Source organism: Drosophila miranda, chromosome 3 (genome assembly GCF_003369915.1).
Source record: "Drosophila miranda strain MSH22 chromosome 3, D.miranda_PacBio2.1, whole genome shotgun sequence".
Lineage (NCBI taxonomy): Eukaryota > Metazoa > Arthropoda > Insecta > Diptera > Drosophilidae > Drosophila > Drosophila miranda.
This window is the reverse complement of record NC_046676.1, coordinates 3404799-3427265: the sequence shown is the minus strand read 5'-3', so window position 1 is coordinate 3427265 and position 22467 is coordinate 3404799. Positions and strand designations below refer to the sequence as shown.

Genomic DNA, 22467 nt, shown 5'->3' with positions numbered 1-22467 from the left:
ATTGATTTGTTCTTTTTGGCTATAAAAATGACCCGATCTGATCCAGATTCGGCAATCTGGTAGATGTGGTCATAGGGAAAATAGTAGATACTCATTAACATATGTACATTGTCGTGCTGTCTGTTCTAGTGCTTCCTGTTTGCCAGAAAAATGTTTAAGCTTGCACCGTTCAATATTTTTTTAGAAAATTGAACACATGAATGTAACTAGGTTTTCTTTGGGCTTTCATACGAAAATTGTATTTTTAAAATATTAATACATTTATTGGTACTTAAAACTAATTCCTGATCTAGGTTCGCGTCATAGGCATACATAGACGTTTTAATTTTTTAACTAATTTTCAGTTTATTTTGGAAGGAATTTATTGGTTAAGGTTAAGTCTTTTCCATCGTAGTTAATTCCTTCGTAGAAAAACTTTCGATTAGCTCTACAGGTAGGACCGCACCTGGTAGAACCACAGCTTGGACATTCGTACCAGCATCCATCACACTCTTCGCTCATGCAGTCGCAAATGTCTAATCCATTGTAGCGAATAATTCCATACTCATCATAAGCACTATTTTTCCCGTAATTTTGACCTCTTTTCTTTCCTTTTCGCTTGTTCTTCTCGGATTCAATAGCCACATTGTCATCATTGGATGTCTTTGTTTGTCTTTGCCGTAAGTTACGGCGAGTGGAATAATCAGGGTCAATATCTGAACTCATTTTTCAAGTTCCGAAACAAAAACAAATTACACTACAATGTTATATCAGCAGCTGTAATTGTGAGTACAGACTGTATTATTTGAAAAAAATACCAAATGAAATAATGGAAAAAAATGTATGGGTATTCCTGAAATCAATTTAGTCTTGCTTTGGCTGCTCAGATGAGTTTCAAATACAGATGTACAAATGACCAGATGTACTTACGTGCACTAAAAATCCACAAGAGTTTATTTCTATATAAATTATAAACACTTGGTATGGAACAAACAATAGCAAATCAATTTCATCGTGAAAAAAAAGGTAATTTTATGTCGGTTCCATGCGAATTTCATCTCTGTTTACGCTGTATTTTTTTATGCCCGATACTCAAAATGAGTACAGGGGTATATTAGATATATATATATTTTTTTGATCAGCAATAGCCGAGTCGATTGAGCCCTGTCTGTCTGTCCGTCTGTGCGTCGCTATGTGCGCCTAGTGCTCAGAGACTATAAGAGATAGAGCAACGACATTTTGTATCCAGACTTCTGTGATATGTCACTGTTACAAATATATTTCAAAACTTCCCCCCGCCGACTTTCGCCCCCACAAAGGGCGAAAATCAGTTGCATCAACAATTTCAAAGATACGAAAAGACAAAAAACGCAGAATGGTAGAGGATGACTATATCTTTTAGACTGCAGAATGTGAGACAAATCGTATCATTATTACAGCCAGAATGATGAAAATAATTTCATTCTTTCTCTCTCTGTCTCTCTCTAGCACACATGTTTCATGGTCGACTTTACCTATCTCAGAAAGTGAGCGCATAGATCTCAGAGACTATAAGAGCTAGAGCAAACAAATTTGGTATCCACACTCCTTTGATATCGATCTTGCACAAGTGTATTTCAAAAATTCGTCGCAACACCTTCCGCCCCCGCAAAGGACGAAAGCTATTGATGATACGAGTAAACTAAAAACGCACAATTATAAGGAACCATATCTGATCATTTTTATACCTAAAATGAACAAATCAATTTGCAGTGGCTACGCAGCGCCATAATAATAATAAATAAATAATAAATAAATAATAATAATAAAAAATAATCTTATTCTTTATGGCCTTTAAAAGAAAAAACCTTGTTCGGAAAATGCTTGAAGACCCGAAGGAGCTGCAGAATTTACAGGATGAGCACTTCAAATACTTCATCAAATTGCGGGCGCCATATCTATATACGTATTGTTTTATTATAGCCAATTAGTTAGTCAATTTAATAATATAAAATTGTGAAAATTGCACAATTCAGATCAAAACTTTGTAATTTTATGCTCATAAGTTGCTTTTTGATGGATGGTGACAGTGTGAATCGAGGTTTCATATCTTTCAAAAAATCCTACCATTCCCTCCGGGATGTGCTAAGTGTGCTGAGCCGAAGTTGTAAATATAATCGGCTCAGAAAAAAATCTATATTGGAACAAGCAGCCTTTTGCTTATATTTTGCTCAAATCCAAATTATAAACTAAAATCAAATTTTGCATACTTTTTAACAGAAGAAGAATTAATTTGGCCTTGCTTACGTTTTTATTCTTTTGCTCATTCTTGGCGATATGTCGGCTATCGATATAAGCCAAAAGCATTGCATCATATCACTAACCAAACAGTATACTGTATGGTTAGTGATCATATGGAACGTACCATATGTACGCTATATCTGTTGCTCGAATGTATGCGTGAACGTCATTAATAATCGATACTATTGTATCATATTCATTACTGTTCCCTAAGGAAGTTCTGTTGGTTAACGCGCCCAACAATTTAGCTGTGCCTGTTGTAAGGTTATGTCATAGATACGAACATTATCAGATCTCCATGTTATTCGCTAGATTTTGAAATTTTTTATATACTTACATGATAAAACAATTAATTAGTAACTAAACCAATAATTCCGTACCCATACGGTTTACCGAGGTCGAACGGCATTTTCAGTCCCTTGTTAAATGAATGTTCCCTACTTCATGATCTTCGACTAGTTAAGCCGGTGTTTTCACCGGGTCCAGACGGGGTTCCAGGTTGTGTACTCAGGTACTGCGCCGAGGCTCTGTGTGGACCTTTGCTTAAACTATTCACCCTATCCATTGATTCTTCTTGCTTCCCCCCGATCTGGAAGGAATCGTTTATAATTCCTCTCCATAAAAAAGGTAGCAAGTCTGATGCAAAAAATTATAGAGGTATAGCAAAGTTATCCGCTATTCCTAAAATGTTTGAGAGTGTTTTAACTCCGCACTTGCAACATCTCTGCAAGTCACTTATATCTCCAACTCAGCATGGATTTATAAGGTGGCGATCAACCACCACGAACTTGTTAGAGTTTACCTCTTTCATTATTAAAGGCTTTCAATGTAACTTACAGACGGATGTTATTTACACCGACTTTAGTAAAGCATTCGACTCTGTAAACCATTCCCTTTTAGCGCATAAACTTGACCTTTTAGGGTTTCCGCCCAACCTCCTGAGATGGATTTCTAGCTATCTTTGTTCTAGGTCTCAAAGAGTCCTCTTCAAAAACTCCCTCTCTTTACCAGTAAAGGTTTCTTCGGGAGTACCACAAGGCAGCCATCTAGGCCCCTTACTCTTCACACTCTTTATTAATGACTTACCTTCAGTATTAACATACTCTCGAGTACTTATGAATGCGGATGATGTTAAACTCTGTGTCCAGTACAAGGACATTTCATTTCATTCTCGCTTGCAATCCGATCTCAATAACTTTCAGTCATGGTGTTGTGCAAACTTGTTACACCTTAATGCCTCGAAATGCAAAGTTATGACATTTCATCGTTCGAGCCCTTTGTTGGCTCCCTACACCCTATTTGGTGGTTCTCTTGAGAGAATTACCCTGGTGGATGATCTGGGTGTTATGTTAGACCCCAAGTTAAAGTTTTCCGAACACATTTCTACCATGGTAAATAAGGCCATGGGCGTGCTTGGGTTTATAAAGAGGTGGTCAAAGGAATTTGACGACCCCTATATAACAAAGACTCTCTATACCTCGCTTGTTCGTCCGATCTTAGAATACGGCTCCTGTGTATGGTGCCCTCAGTACAAAGTACACCAGGACCGTATAGAATCAGTACAGAAAAACTTTTTACTCTTTGCTCTGCGGGGCCTTAACTGGGATGCGGGTGTAAGACTCCCATCTTACTCTAGTAGACTGCTATTAGTAAACCTCCCATCCTTAGTTAACCGTAGAAAAATGCTTGGTGTGATATTTATGCACAACTTGATCAGGGGTGACATAGACAGCCCTGATCTGTTGAGCTGCATAAACTTCACGATTCCTATTAGACTGACTAGAAATTTTATACCGTTGTTCCTTGCACTTTGTAGATCGAATTATTCCTTGCATGAACCGTTTAGGGTCTTATGCTCGGATTATAATTCCCTCTACCATATTATATCCACCAATAATTCTCTTCCTCTTATTAAATTATTAATCCTTACACACCTTTCTATTAATTAGTAACTGTAGTGGTATTTGTACTTTGATTGCATGCTTAGTTTCTTAGTAAGTTTAGTACTAATTTTCCTCGAATGTTAGTCTAATAGCTATCTTTCTTGCATGTTCGCGTTTGGTTCGGCTACGCACCGCGCGTCATGCGGCAGCGCCCCTCGGTTGGTTGGGCGGGAGGAGGGCTGCGTTTTGCCTGGGATCCGCGCGTAACAGCCTTCTGCTGGTGTCACACGGGCCACTTGACGGTGCAGTAACTGCATCGCCTCTTGAAAGATGCAGTCATTGCATGTCAACGTCCACAATTAAAAAATAGCACTTAGATAAATATGCTAGATTTCACAAAAATACAAGCTAGAACAAGCTTAAAATTGTAAAAAAAACAGGCTAAAAAATAGGTTACGAATAAAGCAGCACATAGATATATACACTTTCAATTGTGTTATTATTTCATCCAATTCGCTATTAATCCAATCCGTATTTTTATCACTGGAATGTATTAAATTTAAATATTTCCTGGTAATTGGTAGTTGCGGCCACATGACGGCGCAACCCATACCCGCTTAATTGTAAAAGAATTTTAGTCGTATACATAACAAAATTAAATATTTCTAAAACAAACCTTATATTTAATATTTAACAGTAATTTTGTTCCTAAGTTTGGTCTTAACGATATTCATTTGACTGAATACCCGTTCAATCACAGCATTTGACCACGGTGCACTTAAAATTCCAATGCCAAATAAAGCGATTTCTCCAAAAGGTTGGTTTTTGCCAGCATCTTTATAAGTCAGTACTTCTGACCGAAGCTTTGTAGTTTCATCTGTATTCTGCCAAGGGACTAATCATTTCAGTTTTCCAATAAGTAGATCTAACCTTAAATAGGCTAAAATGGCAGCACTGATTCATATATATAAACAGCTGATACCGATAACTATAATCGTCTCCTTAAAAAGACTTGGTCACACATATTCTAGTCCAGAAAAATTTTGTTGAATTTATAAACTAAAAATAATCTTGTTTGTTTCATAGGTAAGTTAAATCAATTTAGTAACTCGATATGTGTATATTTATTTTTCTGAAAATATTGTCATCGGAACTCATTTATAACATAGAAAATAACAAATTTACATATGTGAATTCAATGGATTCCGGCTGATGTAACTGCAGCTCAATCGCGTGTTGCCATTTTAATTGTTTACTAGTTATTCTGTCTGATGGTTTCATCTGCGAATCATCTGAATTTTTATATTGTGTGTTTATCATTTGTAGCCAAATACAATGTTATCACGGTTGAAATTTTTGAAATTGGCTCCGCATAGAACGAATGTGTTGCGTGCTCAACGAAGAACAAATTGCAAATCGGTGTCCTCTTTTGATGACATGTTGAGCGGTGCAAAGCCAAAGGAAGCGAATGTAGCGTCCCCAGCTCAGCTTGAAGTCCCACATTTAATACAGCAGCATGAATACAAATTTAATGAAGGCAAGCTGTATCATGGGTTCCAATGTGAACGCGTCGAACGAATACCTGACTTTGATCTTACGTCCTATACACTGCGACATGAAGGAACTGGCACGGAACTATGGCATATCGATCGAAATGACGCAAACAATGTTTTCTCGATCAATTTTCGGACAACACCTTTTGACTCCACTGGTCTTCCGCATATTTTGGAACATCTAGCGTTATGTGGCTCAAAAAACTATCCCGTCCGTGACCCATTCTTCAAGATGCTTAATCGCTCTGTAGCCACGTTCATGAATGCCATGACAGGTCCAGATTACACACTCTATCCTTTTTCAACCATGAATGAAGTGGACTTTAGGAATTTACAGCGTATTTACTTGGATGCGGTTTTTAGGTAAGTCCACATACATATGTTAAAACATAAAAAAAATATTGAAAATTCTTTATTATAGCCCTAATCTTGCGTATTTGGATTTTCTTCAAGAGGGTTGGCGATTAGAGAACAAGGAATTACATAATCGGAAGTCTGAACTGGTCATCAAGGGTGTGGTTTATAATGAAATGAAAGGCGCGTTTTCGGAGAACTCTTTGGTTTTTGGACAGAATCTCCTAAATAATATTTTACCCGACCACACGTATGGACATGTATCCGGAGGAAATCCATTGGAGATACCCAAATTAACGCACACGGATTTAATTGAGTTCCATCGCAAATATTATCATCCAAGTAACGCCCGTGTATACTCTTATGGTTCTTTCGATTTGACAAAGACCCTCTCGCTTATTGATAAAGAATATTTATCTCTGCACACCAGAGTAGACAACTCTTATAGCCGTATCCCTCTACAACCGCGATGGTCACAGCCACGGCATGTACACATTTCCAGCAGACTGGACAATATGGGCGCTGCTTTTGATCGACAGAACCAAATTGCCATTGCTGTGCTTATGTGCGACATGACCAACATACAGGAAACCTTTGAATTAAAGGTCCTATCCGAAATATTGATCCGTGGACCTAACTCTGCCTTTTACAAGAGCCTAATAGAACCAAACTTTTCCGGGGGCTACAACCAGAGTACAGGGTATTCTTCAGACACCAAGGATACGGCATTCGTTGTGGGGTTGCAAGACCTGCGTGTTGAAGAATTCAAAAAATTCAACGACATCTTTAGCCAAACTATATGCAAAGCTATGAAAGAGGGATTTGAGTCCCAACATGTAGAAAGTATTCTCCATAATCTTGAATTGTCACTAAAACATCAAAGTCCACATTTTGGCAATGCTTTGTTATTTAACTCAACAGCACTTTGGAACCATGATGGCGATGTAGTTAGCAACCTTCGAGTTTCGGATATGATAGCAAGGCTGCGAACATGTTTAAGGCAGAATAAGAATTATTTCCAAGAAAAAATGAACACATATTTTGTAAATAATTCGCACAAACTTACACTTACGATGTCGCCTGACGAGTTGTACGAGGAAAACTTTAAACAGGCTGAATTGGAAATGCTAAAGCAGAAAACTAGTGCGCTCGATAATGAAAAGTTGGAAAAAATATATCAGAATGGGTTGAAATTGGACGCCTCTCAAAAGGCTGCACCGAATACTGAACTTTTGCCCTGTCTTACGCTTAGCGATGTGAAGAAGTCACCGAATTGGCCAAAGTTAAGCATCCAAACTATTGAAGAAGTTCAAACTCAAATTTGCAAAGTTCCGACCAACGAGATTACTTATTTTAAATGTCTATTTAATATAACTGGTCTGAGTGAAGATGAAGTAAAGCTCGTACCATTATTTTGCAATATTATCAATGACATGGGAACCACCCAGCATGATTTCCGTGAATTTGACAAACTCGTACTCTCTAAGACTGCTGGAATTGACTTCAAGTTAAATTTCGTCGAAAATGTTGAAGACGCCAAAAGCTACCGGCTGAGCTTGATGATGACAACACATGCACTAGATAAAAATGTGCCTGATATGTTTTTACTGTGCCAAGATTTGCTGCGAAACTTTAAGCTTGAAGACACGGACCGTCTGAAAATGCTTATTGAAAACTACATATCCAATATATCAATAGGCATCGCTAGCTCTGGTCACTTATACGCTATGTTAGGAGCGGCAGCGTTAGTTAGTAATGCAAGTAAATTGAAGTCTCTGTTATCAGGAGTTGATCACATAGATTTCATGAAGAATTTTGTGCAGAAAAACAACACTGCGGACATTCGGGACCAGTTAAAGTCAATAGGCACAAAGGTTTTTAATAAGAGCAATATGCGTGTAGCCATCAACAGCTCAGAATCATACCTACCAACGGCCTTAGAACATTTGAAGAATTTTTTGGGGACATTGTCCACTCTAGAAAAAACGAATGAGAGTAGCGAAATTACACTCTTACCTCCAAGCTGTCAACAATACCTCATGAACATACCAGTCAACTACTGTGCAAAAGCATTCTTTGCAGTACCATATTTGCATAAAGATCATCCCACATTGCGCGTTCTTGCCAAGCTTGTGTCGGCTAAGTATCTTCTGCCTGTGGTTCGCGAACAGAATGGGGCCTACGGAGCGGGCGCTAAGATAAGTTCAGATGGAATTTTTAGCTTCTATAGCTATCGTGACCCCCATTCCACAAAAACGCTAGATGCGTTTGAAAAAACATATGAGTGGTTGCATTCGGAGAGTAAGATTGATCAGCAGGCCTTATTTGAGGCGAAACTCGGAGTACTACAGCAGCTGGACTCGCCAATTGCACCCGGAAATATTGGGATTGATTATTTCTTGTATGAAGTATCGCAAGAGATGTTTGTGAAATATCGCTCTCGAATGCTATCTATAACTATTGACGAACTCCACGACGTGATTGAACGTTACTTTAAGGAGAAATCAAAAAATTATGGAAAATGCATTTTGGGACCAGCCAATGAAAGTTTGGAACTGGAAACTAGTCAGAAATGGAAAATCATAGCCTAGATATTCGTATTTAAAATTTCGACTGTTCTCAAAAATATCCGTAGGAAGACTTTTTCATACTTTTTCAGCCACCCATCATAAATCCATTGTTGTTATTTCGATGTATTTCCTTAATGGAAGTTTAAGACGATGTGTTTCACTTTTGTTAAATATTAATATGTATAGTACATGTACTATGTAAAAATATTAGTAGCTAAATAAAGTGGAAAAATAATATTACATTTTTCTATCTTTTTTATCCCTTAGAAATGGCCATGCCCAACACGTTTTCCAATCCTGAGAAGTATTTCGAATCAGTAGTCGATTTTTTGAGTTCCTACTCCTGGGTTTATCGCAAAGCCAACACAGAATGTCTTGTTTCAATAGAATCAATGCCGCTGGATATGAAAAACTATTTTCTTGCAGTATCAAACGAAAAGCTTAATGAATTTCCATTTATTCACGAGAACTTGGACGCTTTCCCCACATCATTATTAAGCTTCCGGAAAAATCTGGCTTCTCTGACACCAAAAGAAACTTTCGACCACAGCTTTTTCGAAGTAACGGGACGCCAAACCACCAGTAAGCGCAGGATATCGACAAAAAAACAGCATGAAATCAAACATTTTGCCACTCACATTTACACTCATTGCCTAAACGAGCAAATTTTGGTTGACTTGGGTTCAGGATTGGGCTATCTAAGTCAAGCATTATACGAACTGGACCCAAATTGCTCTATACTTGGATTGGAAGCAGATGAAACACGAGTGGAGGCGGCACGTAGCCGGTGTCGTCAGTGGTTACCATCGGCAGCCACAAAGTCAATTAGCTACCAGCAAAAATATGTTGACGCTGACTCAGGGGCTTATATCGACACACACTCACTGGCTCTAGCGAAAAATAACGGCTTCTTGGAGGTGAAATCTATGATGATAATAGGCTTGCATGCTTGTGCGGATTTGAGTATTAACGCAATGCGATTATTTTTGAAAATGGATCGTGTGCGAAGTCTTCACATTATGCCCTGTTGTTACCACAAATTAGCTTTGCAGTCTGTTGACGGGGGAGTTAATAGCACTGATCAGCCTAATTTCGTAAATTTTCCGCTTAGCATTGCCATGCGCAAGGCGGTAGAAGCATGTAAAACAGAATTATATCTTAATCGTCCATTTCTTAGACTAGCATGCCAACAAACGCGTGCTCGCTGGCGGCGAACAAGTTACGAAGAACACGCTGAGCACGGAGATCAGATGTACACGCGTGCACTGGCGGATTCCGTTCGACACTCAAATGAATTGGTAAAACCAAAAAAGTGTATCCTTCCGTCTCATGAAAATCAGGATGCATTTTGGGAGATAGTGAGAAAATTTCAGTTGTTCTCAAAGGAGACAGGCGCTCCGCTAGAGTGGCAACCTACACACAAAACGCGTTTTATAGCAATAAGCGACAAATACACCGATAAACAGGGTCCCCGTCTAGCTGAAGCTTTGCAATGCTTGCAGACAGCCATGCAGGTAATGGATTTGCGATTTTACTTAACTTATTCATAAAATGATTAGCGGCTTGTTTTTGAATTATTTAGAAGCTCTGTGAGAACGTGATATTATTTGACCGGTTGTGTTATCTTCAGGAAGCTGCTGCCGAACATAAAGTGCATGTCAGGGTGCGATATGAAAAATTGCTTGATGAGGAGGTATCGCCTCGATGCCACGTTCTGGTTGCTGAAAAGTTGTCCTAATGCGGGCCAAAACTTCTGGAAGCTTGCGTGTCCTTTTGGCCGTATGTCAGAAATTTAGATGGCTGTGCTGCCTGCGCACAAACACTAATACAATTAGCAGGCACTCTGTTTTTTGTTGTTTAAATTTTGAGTTTAAGCAATGCTGTAGGTGGATGGCCCTTATATAAAAATACCACTGTCTGTTGTCATCAATTAAAATCAATGTGAGCTGCGGAAGATGGTGTATGGTGTACAGCTCTGAGCATGTACTTTTTTTTTTATTTTGCATTTATTGTTTAAGGAAGCATTTTACGAGTAAGTGCTCAGTCTTTTTGCTCATTACGCAGCCAGAGCGGTGCGGGTGAGTCTATGGTAATTAAATTTCTTGTGACTCTAGGTATACATGACCCACATACACATGGAAGTATGTTCATAGGGGAACTGATTCGTGAGGGAATTGCATCATCCAAATGTAATTGCTTTAGTTATACAATGACAGAGTTTTATATGAATGCGCAGCCTTTGTTTCGATACCTACAGAAATACATAGGTCTCAGAGAAATACCCATAAGCTAAAATTTCCAAAAAGACATCTGGTTTTTTCAACTGCATTTATTGAATATTATTATAAATGTTTGTTGCATGTACTGTACCTTTTCATAAATAAAACGTATTATGTATATATATACTATATGTATATTTTTACAGTGAGCGTGTGCGCGCCTTAATTCGGATTTCAACATATTAAAATATTTTAATTCGGTAAATACTAAATAATGTAGCTGCCCATAATTTAATGGCACATCGACATTGGGTATCTATCAATTTGTTAAATATTAAAACTTTTTCCAGCCCCTTTGAAAAGTTTTAATACCTTTTTGCTTGTAGGTTTAGTAAATCGCAGAAAAGCAATTGGATAGCAAGAATCGTATTAAATGTCATAGAAGCATGTGCCACTACAAGCTCTGAATGTTTGTCAATGAATCGCCAGCATTTTTCTTTTTCTTTGTTCTTTATGATTTCCTTCCTCAGTTGATGACGTTGTTTGTATCACCATCACTTTCTGCCATGCTTGTGGAATCGAGAATTTCATCAACTGCAGAGTGATGGTCACTGCTGTGTTTAATAAATATAATATCCATGTTCAGTGAAATGCCAAATCCCTGTACATTTATTTCTATAGATAAACTTACCCTTTACAACGATAGTAATTGCTGATGCCTGTGTAGACGCACGACATAAGGGATGGCCGTAACCTGCTGTTGGTGTTTGATGTCTGTTGCTCCACATCCTGTGACGAGTCTTTGCTGAGGGCCAGGCTTAGGCTGTTTTGTTCGTATGGGGACAAATACTCTCCGTTCCGTTTTCCATATCGAGAGCCAAGAAAAAAACGATCATTTCGTGGTACAATTATGAGACGTCGCGTTTTCGAGCTACCAACACTAGTTGCCCCACCGCCGGTGACAGTGTTGCCGCTGGACCGCCCGTAGCGACTTCCCACAAAGAAGGCGGGCCTTTTTTGCAATGCTTGCATACCTGTAAGGTTAAACAATTACAAATATAATATATGAAGCTATTGGATATGGGGGTACAGACCTCCGCCGTCTTGCCCATGCGTGTTTTCAACATACGATTGATCGGTGGGCACTGCACATACGTCCTCGGACAGCACCGCGCAAATCGTAATCAATAAGAGCCCCAAATAAAATTGTCGCGGCTGTGTAGGGAGCTGATTCGCATTCCACATTTTGATGTCCTTTTACCTATATCTCTGCAATAGAATAAGTTCATTGCGAGTCAGCATAAATACTGCAGAGTTAGATTGTATCTATTCATAATATTTGTTTCCCGAGAAGAAATTGACTACCAAATGCGCTATGCTAAATAAATAAAAATGGAAATCATTAAATACAATATTCCCCAGATAATGACTCCTCAGAATTAATTCGATGCTGTTGCTTGCATTAATGGTAATTAAAGTGGGTAGAATGAACGGCAAACATTTTGCAATGGCAGCTGAACAGAAAAGGTTTAAGTTTGTCCTTCCATGCACAGGTGTTTGACAGAATAATACCTTTTTGGTCACGTACATTCATGGCGCCGCTGATATAATTACCTTTTCACAATAAAAATACTTTACAAAGGCAGCTTTATTTCAGCCATGAGTCGACAGCTCATCAGCAGGTCCAGTACGCAGAACAGACAAATTCATTTTGTAGACGTCTTACGTAACAGTGAAAAACTTTATGGCGATTCACTTTTTGACCAATTTGAAAACTGGTCTGAAATAATAAGGATTATTAAAGCACCCTTTCATTTCCGGCAAATGTAAGTAAGGTACTTGCCAAAAAGCACCAAAAAAATTTGAAAGAGCGAAAGCTTACAAATTATTACTAAACGTTCAAATAACGCCGCTCCTACGTGAGTAATTGTTGATACTTTTCCCGATTGCAGAGGAGGCCAAGCTATGTATAAATAGTAATGCTAACAGCTCAAAGCTCAGCATAACTCAGTTGTCCTCAAAAGAATGCATTTCACAAAGACACGAAGCTGCCGGTCCACTATGCCATTGATGCTTCTACTAATTGTTCTAACTGCTGGTGCCTGGTGTGCTTCCAGCTCCAAGCCGTTAGAAAAGCGGAGTCTCGCTTTGGACGAAGCCAGCATTCCATGGGCTATAACGAGTGGCCCGCGAGCTTTGAGCGGAGGGCCTTGGAACCTTGGTTGGCCCACTTGGAGTGGGGGACACACCTCGCTGGGAATCGGGCCGACACCCAACGAAGTTGCACACGCTATTTCGGTAGCTAAGCAGGCCTCAGCCAATGTTCTTATAGCGCAGCAGCATTTACAAGCGGCTAAGGAAAACGTGTTAAATCAGCAACGCATCGCCACGGAAAGACAAACTCAGGCAGTAATACTGAAGCAAAAGTCTCAGGCGGCGGCTGCGATTCAACGTTCTGAGGCGATACAGCAGCGTCTTGCTGCCTCAAAGGCAGCTGTGGCACATGCTGCTGCTCATGCAGCTGCTGCGGAAATCCAGAAAACCGAACATGAGGCGGCCAAGCTTGGTCACTTCACAAGAAACGCGCACCCGGGAGTTGGTAATCCACTCTCTACTATTGGATCGGGAAACAATAATTTTTCGCCCTCCAATGTAGAAACGATTGGATTTGGGCATTGGCTCTCTGGCAGTACCGCAGGGAAATCTGTCAATAATTGGTACTGAAGAATAAAAAGAAATCGCTAAATGATAAAGTGCTTTGTGGGCTCAGCTGTAAGCAATTTTTGTTAAAAAATATATTTAATTATATACCCAGAAATTAGGGCAATGAGTAAATTTTCATACATAATAGGAATAACAAATTTTCTTGTGATCTATGTATACATATATATTATGTGATATATAATGATCATAATACACGTTTTGGTTTGCTTCATGTGTGACTAAAAGAAGTCACATTTATTCCGATTTATGAAATATATCACATTTCTTGTAAAAGGAAATATTAATGCTGTCTGATAGCACCGATATATTAATTTAAATTTATGGTTAAATTATGCAAATAAATAATGCATAATTTTCACCTCTAAAGATCAAAACGTTGACCCACTCCGGTACGGGTGTGCTTAAACTTTTGCTGTATTTTAGTCAGATTACCCACAAACCACACCACCCCCACAGTGTCTGCAGTCATATGTCACACGTCCACATGTTTTGTTGAAACGCCCTTGGACTCCCAGAGGCGGGAGGTCTTGCTGACCCTTAGAGTTGTCGGCATTATTACAGAGGTGGTCTGCGGACGAACCACGTAAATACTATCGCATCGTTCTATTTTCCTGAGACTGCTACACCTGCTTCACTGAAATTTGTGGTCCTTGGGCATGCTTTCTACTCATTTTAACCTTTTTTTTTTGGGGAGTCTGCTGTTTACTGAGGTTTGCTGGTGTAATTTGTAACCGGACCAACGCTGATGTTGGTCGTCTGTGCTCCCAACGAACAGTCATGTTCCTAATTCAGGTGTAGTTTAACTTTGTTTTGCTCTGTAATTTCTTTATGTGGAGCACAGAATGCAAAAATGTACTTTTATGTCAGCTAATGAGTCATATTTACTTTTCATTAGTACGTCCCCAATTGATGGTTAGCTCTGATTAGACGGAACTTAAAATACCCTTGCAGTTTCACCTAAAAGCTCGTCAAATCCACATTTTCAAAATCACAAAAGGAAGCATATAAAAGTATATTCCCCATAAAGTATATACTAGTGTACATATGTACATATGTGGATCAGCGAAATCAGCCACTAGCAATATATCCATATTCTAGTCGGTAGTGTATAAATAAATGATAGCTAAAATAATCGCCTTTAGTTTTTAGCACTACCCTTTTTACATACACAAATTAGAAAGTATTGGTCAGTGCAAGGAACCAAAAATAACTAGAAAAGACAAAGGTTTTGCGTTAACGGCTCACTGGCGAAGGAAATGAATACATACATTCTTTTATAAGCGGGAACTTTCTTAAGTGTCAACAATCACAAAGACAAACAAATAAATTTTAATAGACGTCTCTAGGTAACAAACGCCGCATTAACTCGCCCTAAATTGCAATTAGCGAATATATTTGGCAATTTGGTAATTGTCGGGCCAGCCTTTACGCAGCTGTGGGAACTTGTTGACAGAACAAAGAACAATAAGAAGAAAATGCAAAATCGTATTGAACTCAACCAAAAGGACTTGACTTGGTGGTGTAGCGTAAAGCTCAGGCTTAAAACGACTCGTGGCAATTTAAAACGAGGGGGAACGTTGTGAGTTGCTGCGGATACCGCAACTCTACAGTTATACCCGATACTTAGTCAGTATGGCTCTCCTCCGGCAGACGCCGCTAATATTAAACGACACGACAAAGAGTGCGTGCGAGAGAGACAGAAAATCAGTCTGAGCGTGACGTCGGGCGCTGCGTAGCCAGTGCAAATTGATTTGTTCCTTTTGGCTGTACAAATTATCTGATCTGATCCAGATTCAGCAGTCTGATAGATATGGTCATTATCTATGATTCTGCGTTTTTAGTTTTCTCGAATCTGCAATATTGTGGATGCAACAGATTTTCGTCTTTTGTGGGGGCGGAAGGGGGTGGGGCGAGATTCTGAGATATACGTTTTATAGTGAGATTTAACAGAAGTGCGGATACCAAATTTGGTTACTCTAGCCTTAATAGTCTCTGAGATTTGTGGATGCCCCAGATTTTCGTCCTTTGCGGGGGCGGAAGGGGGTGTGGCGAAATTTAGACACGAAACGGTCAAGGTTCGATATCACAGGAGTGTTGATACCAAATTTATTTAGGTTCTGAGATCATTGAACTCATATTTTGCAATTGGCAAAACCGACCATGAAACCTGTGTGTTAGAGAGAGACAGAGCGAGAAAGAATGAAATTGTTTTCTTGATTCTGGCTATAATAATTATACGATCTGGTTGAGATTTTACATTCTAGAACATATAGTCATCCTCTACGATTCTGCGTTTTTGGTTTTATCGTATCTTTAAAAATGTGGATGCCACAGATTTTCGTCCTTTGTGGGGGCGGAAGTGGGCGGGGCGAAGTTTTGAAATATTTTTGTAGCAGTGACATATCACAGAAGTCTGGATCCAAAACAACGTTGCTCTAGCTCTTATAGTCTTTGAGCACTAGGCGCTGAAGGGGACGGACAGACGGACGGACGGACAGACGGACAGACAGACAGGGCTCAATCGACTCGGCTATTGATGCTGATCAAGAATAGATATACTTTATGGGGTCGGAAACGATTCCTTCTGGACGTTACACACATCCACTTTTACCACAAATCTAATATACCCCAATACTCATTTTGAGTATCGGGTATAAAAAACAACAGATCTTTCAATCACCTTCGCCAGAAAATGTATCTGCCGTTAGCGTTACCAATGGGCCAAACTGACTGCTAAGATATGGCGTACAAAATTTGTGTACGTACATATGTATGTACATATATCTCATCATATGAGTAAACCATATTTTGACACTGATGATACGCCTTATTCCAGATACCCGGCAATAAATTTATTGATTAATTTCTCAATATGTATACAGCATAATTTTTTAAATAATCTCAAATTATACTGTTGCAATGTTTTAATGCCTTTATCAATTTCTGAGAGAGCTTGTCAAGAAACGCACCTGTAGCATATGTGGAGAGTTCACGTACTCGGAGAATGGCAATTTAATTGCATCAATCATAAATTTGGTTCAATTTTGGGTTATCGGGCGCAATAATTTGATTTCCATCAGGGCGTAACGAAGCGAATGTGAATGTTCTTAAATCAAAATTTATGGGTTGGGGTCGGTCGTGCATCGTAAATACTGTTATCTACCTCTGAGTCCCCATGCTCAACCACAAAGCAAGTATGCTGAAATGGTGGCTTGTCCAGAGTAAAGGTAACATTCGATTTTACTGTAAACACAATCGTTTAACAACCTAAACAAGGTGGAAGGTGTCTTAAAAAGGGCAAATGGCCGTATACACGTACGAAATCTTTATTTCGTCAGTTTTGTGCGTCAGCGATGCCTGAATGCCAATACCAGCCTGGGTATCTCTTGGAAAAACTTTATCGGGCCTCAAAAAAGCAAACCTTTCACGAGCAGATGCCATGCTTCCTTAATAAAGCAATGTCCGAAATGACCGGTTTTCGCTAAATAAACTTCCTAATACATCTGTAAAACTTTAATAGAATTTATAACTGAATTTAGCCCAATCCCAACACCGAGAAGGGAAATGATGCCCCTCTACCTGGGATTGGGTAATTAAAAAACCCTATTTAATTAATGCTCTAATGAGCTTTCCTGTGTAGTGATTCATCTTTAAACTTTTTCACCGACTTTACGCATTTTCCCAACGGATAAGCCGGTGTTACATATTCAGCAGTTAAGTTAAGTGTGCATCGTCATTAAAAATATTTTGCCAAGCATACTAGAATTTAAGGAGCAGGTCAAGTACAAATTCAAACGTAGGACCATTAAAATGATTGTACAAGTGGGTACATGTACAAAACGAATTGGTAAACTTTATTTAGGTTGTACGTCCTTAAGAAATGAAATTGTTTTAAAACTAAAAACTACAATCTAACATTTTTTACAAGTATTAAGTTTTGCATATTTTAATTTTCCTTTAAATAACCTTTATTTTAAACTTTTTTATATGTAGCAGTATAGATTAAAGAAACCTTTCTCTAAACTCGATGAGGAGTATACAGTGAAGTTAACAAAACTGCTAGCTAAGAGCTTTTAGCTAATAGTTATAAAAAAAGTAGAATATTTGTTGAAGGAAACTGATACTGCTACAGTCACATATGTATGTACATAAGTCAGTACATATGTATATCCACATTATGACAATACAACAATAAAAACCGTTGCTCAAATTCCATTTTTGTTTGCATAGGTGTAAGTACACATTCATACATATTTACTATACATTCGCTTGAATAAATATTAAAGGATAGACATACATATACACATAAACACACAGGTGCATTGATAGAAAATCTCGTTCTGAACGTACGGGTATGTATGAAACCATGTTGTAATTTTGGGTTGGTGGGGTTAATCGATTGAAAATAAAGTCAATCAAAGTTTTAGACTTTTATGAATGTTTACCCTTGAATTCGGTCAAATATAAATTATTTGCATTCTTTTCAATATGCTGTGATTTAATTAAAACCCATTTATTTAATGGAATAATGAAAATTAACATAATTAAAAAGTTTTCAAAATACCAGTCGAATTAATGATCGAATTTAACTGTTTCAAAATTTGTTCATAGCTTTTAATCAATATACATAGAATATTCGATAATGCACAGACTTTCTTTAGCACAATTATTGCGAGTTTATTCTCAGCACCCGTACACCGGGCTCTGAAGGTTGCCAGTGGAGGCTATTGCAGATTTTGATAATAATACAAATCCGTTCGTTTTTGACAACACGCTTCTATTGCAGCTGCCATGTCCTGCCAGACAAAATGAAATAAACACAACCAACAGAAAAGAAAACAATGTTCAGCCGCATTTTAAAACTTCCATCATTAGTTAATCATAGTAAAATTCTTGGTGTGATTTTTGTGCACAACTTGTTCAAGGGGGACGTAGATGGGTTTGTTGAGCCGCATAAACTTCACGATTCCTATTAGATACACTATCAAACTATGTACCGCTGTCCCATCCGTTTTGTAGATCGAATTATTCGTTTATGGTTTTAATTCCCTTCCTCTTATTAAATTACTAATACTCACAAACCTTTCTCGTAATTAGTAATTGTAGTGGTATTTTTATTTTGAATGCATGCTTAGTTCTCCTAGTAATGTTTAGTTCTCATTTGCTTTGCATATTAGTCTAACAGCTATCTTTCCTGCATGTTCGCGTTCGATTCGGTTAATCATTGCAATCATTGCATATCAATGTCCAAATATCATAACATTAAAATTATGTACATAAGAACTAGTTGTTAGTGAGTCCTTCGCAAGTCGATCCGCAAGTGGAATCTCTAGACCGATAGATAGTGCAAGAAATTACTTGCCAAGCTGGTTGTATCATTTTTCAGAAAACTGTAAAACAAAACTATTTTAAGGGCCTGCGGTGTCGGGACAAAAGTTGGCACTGGTGCAGTAAGCCACAATCAACGGGGCGGACTTTATTTCCCCGCTAAGAAGCGGATGCCACTCAACTCATGAATATTGATTGAACGAACCTGTGTCGACCTTTTGTTGCGTAAAGTTTTTCGCTCGCCTCGCTGTTTATTAGTAATTTGTAACCAACATAATAATTGGACTATTCATTATTACATAGTTAATATCTACATATTGACTAAGTTCCATTTACAGGTTGTTTTTATGTATATTTACACAATTTCCCATTTAATAGTATACATATATTTATGCAGCTGGAATTATGCTGATTGGATACGTTGTTAATTATTAAGCACTAAGTGGAATTATCGAGGATATTGATTTGCCAAAGATTGAGCATTCAGAAAGTACGAAATTTGAGACAATTGGAACGCCATAGTTGGGATTTAAACTAAGGAGATGAGATACGATATTCTGAATTTTCTTTTTGTAACAACCTGAAACAGTTGCAAAAATTTAGCCTGAAAAATTGTATTTTAATTCTAAATTAAAATTTTCACGAACCACACTTCTCTGAATCGAATCCATACAATACTATTTTCCAGTCCCTTTACCATATAAGTGGCATAGAATCACTCGATTTGCTTTGCCGACGGAAGCAACAACTTTTGTGTATCTTAATAAAAGAAATAATTATACTGTGTACTAGCTGAAGATATACCAACCAAATGTTAAATTTGTGTTACTGTACCATTTTTTTCGAATGTTAAAGTAAGTTTGTAAATGTTGGTGAAAAGTGAAAAAATCCTTCTGTTTGCTGCTGTTTTTTTATAGAACTTCTTGGTAACAAGAAGATTAATTTAATATTTTTTATCACAAGTAATTGCGAAAATTATATTTTTTAATTTAAAGTGAACATATTTTAGTTGTACTCAAATGTTTTTCCGTTAATTAATATGGATTCAATTTCTTAGAAGAACCTCATCATATTTGTATATTTTCTGTCGATTCCGTGATGTGAGAAAAACGTATTTAATGTTATCTAAGGCTTCAAATTGTTGCCTATTTGTATGAAGTTTGATTGGCAGTATGGCCAAAAGCTTAAAAAAGTTGTAGGTAATAGCAACTCAAATTCAGATATGTTTCTGGACGATAAATATTATATATTTTCCAGAATGCACATAGCCCTATATCCTTCTATTAATTAGGAGCGCAACTTAATTTCGTTAACATTTTAAGGAATTCTTAATAAATCAAAAAAAAAGGAAATAAGACAAATCGAAAATTAGAAGCACTTTATAAAAATGTTAATGTATTAGAACTAAGAATTTTAAGAAATAGATTTAAGTAGCTTTCAACATAAACTATAGATTTAATGTGACTAGCGAAATAAATATAAGTTGAACCTGGTAGCGGTAGAATATATAATGAAATAAATAACTAACTACAAAATAAAACAACCGAAATCATGAGGATCAGGATTAGAACAGCGTTTACTTTGATAACGAAGTATATCAAGTTTATCAATAGTGAGATTGATAATTCTATAAGGTAGCTGCCTTGGAAATCATCGTTCGAAATTCATATTTTTCTGAAGATTTCTGCCAAATATTCAAATTTTGTGAACATAGAATCATATTATTTAAATATATTGTTAATAGTGGAAGTTCGAAAAAATTAGCAGTAAAAAAGTAGAATTTCTTGTGCCCCATCTTTGTATTTATGTGATTATTTAACTGATGTTATCATTAGCACTTGAAATTAAGTAAATAAATACTAGTCGTCAAACATAGCTTTTGTGGATTTATTTTCTAACTTATTTCCAGATTAATCAACAGACCAACTTGTAGTTTGAAAAAAGGTACTGGGGGACCTTCGTATACCTTAGGTATTTAACGACATTAGTGATAAATTGGTTATGGATAATACGTTGTTTCTTTTCATGTATTTACGTATGCAGTATTCATTTTATTTATATAAATTGTTTTATTTATTTAATTATTTATGTATCTAGTACTCGTTTAATGATGACATAAACATCTTTAATCGGAGACTGTAAATTTTTTTATTTCTGAGCTTCTGAAATGATTTTCCTTCTATGATTTTCTAATGAGAGCTGTTTAATTTTTGAGAATCTAAGGAATATTTGATGACACACAGTATAACTCATAACAAAAATTGCAGGAAGATGTAGTTTTTAAATAAAGTATCAATTCCAACGGCTACTCACAAAACTTTCACAGTAGCTCTGCTATCACAATAGCCAGTGCCCCAGGTAGCGTTGGCTTCGCTTGGTAGAATCACCGCGAACGTTTGCACAGAACTCAACCGAACTGAATGAGCGCACATCCTTTAGCTGCCTTTGCTTTTATATCTAGAAGAACGCGCGGTGTCGAAGCAACACAACAGTATCCCCAACATGCTGGTGATTGTATGTGTGTGTCTGTGTGTGTCGGTGTTGGCTTGCCAAGTATACATAAGTGTGAGATAGCCCTGTATATGACAAGAGCTTCGCTTCACCCCTGTGTCGGCAGGTGACTTTTGCTGTATGAGTTTATGTATTGCGGTCGCTTTCGTTTCCGTTGGTCACAGCCCACTTAGGATGGACATGGACAGCAACATGTTGCTTCTGCAAGTGCGAAAAATACTATTTTAAGAGCTTTGCCAAAGATCTCATGAAAAATGTATAAATGAATTTTAAAATATTCTCTACAGTGTGTTCAGTTGTAACGATAAAGTTATTTAGTACCTGCATAGTATCCTATATAGATCTCATGACGAAATACTTCTCAAAAAAAGCTTGTGCAGGTGTTGGATTATCCATTCAATGGTATTCGTATCTAATCTGAAATTTGGTCAGTTTAGGATGAAATAAATTAGGGAACACATAAATCTAATGTGACACATTCAAGTACCAATTAGATAAAAAAAACTACAAAAACCCATTGTAGCCCATGCGTACTAATGCAATTGATAATATTTCCGCATTGAAATATGCTTTGCCAGTAATAACACATATGGGTAAATAATTTGGCGGAGAAATGCTTTCGTCATGCGTCGTAGGCGAAAGTTCGTTGCGACCATCCTCACTCAATGGGCAACCATTACAATGTTTGTTGTGGACAAAGTTATTGTAATAATTATTAAGCAATCAACAGCCACGCTCAGATTGAAAAATATGTGTACATATAAAATAAATACATACATATAAGTATATGTGTACACATATGTATGTGGATACGAGCGGATCCATCCCGTGCTGATGCATGATTTCATATTTACATATCACTGTTGTGTAAATACAAATTTAGTCTAGAGGTCTATTAGTGGAGTTGAGGTTGATTTTCTTCGTCATCGCTCAACAGTGAAACTGGTCTTATAAAGTCGTTGCATGTCGACTACACCATTTTTTCTTTCATTTCAAAAATTTGTGTTTCTTTGTCACTGTCACTGCCTCTATCCGTCTTCAGAATAACGGTGTTCTCTCAATAACA

At 37.6% G+C, this 22467-nt stretch overlaps 4 protein-coding genes across 6 annotated transcripts in view; 2 read left to right on the top strand and 2 right to left on the bottom strand.

Moving 5' to 3' along the window:
• Nucleotides 1-207: 207 nt before the first annotated feature.
• LOC108160664 (ARL14 effector protein) lies at nucleotides 208-766 on the bottom strand. Its single transcript, XM_017294807.2, has one exon. It carries the CDS (start codon nucleotides 703-705, stop codon nucleotides 346-348), a length of 360 nt encoding a protein of 119 aa, XP_017150296.1. The 5' UTR covers nucleotides 706-766; the 3' UTR covers nucleotides 208-345.
• Nucleotides 767-5120: 4354 nt separating this feature from the next.
• LOC108160062 (presequence protease, mitochondrial) lies at nucleotides 5121-8861 on the top strand. Its single transcript, XM_017293809.2, has 3 exons — nucleotides 5121-5228; nucleotides 5469-6058; nucleotides 6117-8861. Exons 2-3 carry the CDS (start codon nucleotides 5478-5480, stop codon nucleotides 8638-8640), a joined length of 3105 nt encoding a protein of 1034 aa, XP_017149298.1. The 5' UTR covers nucleotides 5121-5228; nucleotides 5469-5477; the 3' UTR covers nucleotides 8641-8861.
• A 2069-nt stretch (nucleotides 8862-10930) lies between these two features.
• LOC108160063 overlaps nucleotides 10931-22467 on the bottom strand; it is a 71389-nt gene continuing 59852 nt past the window's right edge. Inside the window, exons 1-4 of one of the 3 annotated variants that reach the window (XM_017293810.2) lie at nucleotides 21204-21483; nucleotides 11933-12107; nucleotides 11530-11872; nucleotides 10931-11452 (exon numbers count right to left, since the gene is read on the bottom strand). In XM_017293810.2, coding sequence (XP_017149299.1) covers nucleotides 11365-11452; nucleotides 11530-11872; nucleotides 11933-12083 — 582 coding nt within the window. In that variant the 5' untranslated portion in view covers nucleotides 12084-12107; nucleotides 21204-21483 and the 3' untranslated portion in view covers nucleotides 10931-11364. Of the gene's footprint in view, nucleotides 11453-11529; nucleotides 11873-11932; nucleotides 12108-21203; nucleotides 21484-22467 lie in introns of those variants that run through there. The other 2 variants (XM_033391946.1, XM_033391944.1) reach the window with 2 other exon arrangements.
• LOC117188307 lies at nucleotides 12804-13598 on the top strand. The gene has a single exon (XM_033391943.1). The coding sequence runs from the start codon at nucleotides 12864-12866 to the stop codon at nucleotides 13560-13562; it is 699 nt and encodes a 232-aa protein (XP_033247834.1). The 5' UTR covers nucleotides 12804-12863; the 3' UTR covers nucleotides 13563-13598.

What these genes read in the sequence shown, in the direction of transcription:
- LOC108160664 (XM_017294807.2), bottom strand. Translation starts at nt 705, where the DNA reads ATGAGTTCAGATATTGACCCTGATTATTCCACTCGCCGTAACTTACGG.
- LOC108160062 (XM_017293809.2), top strand. Translation starts at nt 5,478, where the DNA reads ATGTTATCACGGTTGAAATTTTTGAAATTGGCTCCGCATAGAACGAAT. An exon ending in TACTTGGATGCGGTTTTTAG is followed by an intron (nt 6,059 to 6,116) that starts GTAAGTCCACAT and finishes TCTTTATTATAG; the next exon opens with CCCTAATCTTGCGTATTTGG.
- LOC117188307 (XM_033391943.1), top strand. Translation starts at nt 12,864, where the DNA reads ATGCATTTCACAAAGACACGAAGCTGCCGGTCCACTATGCCATTGATG.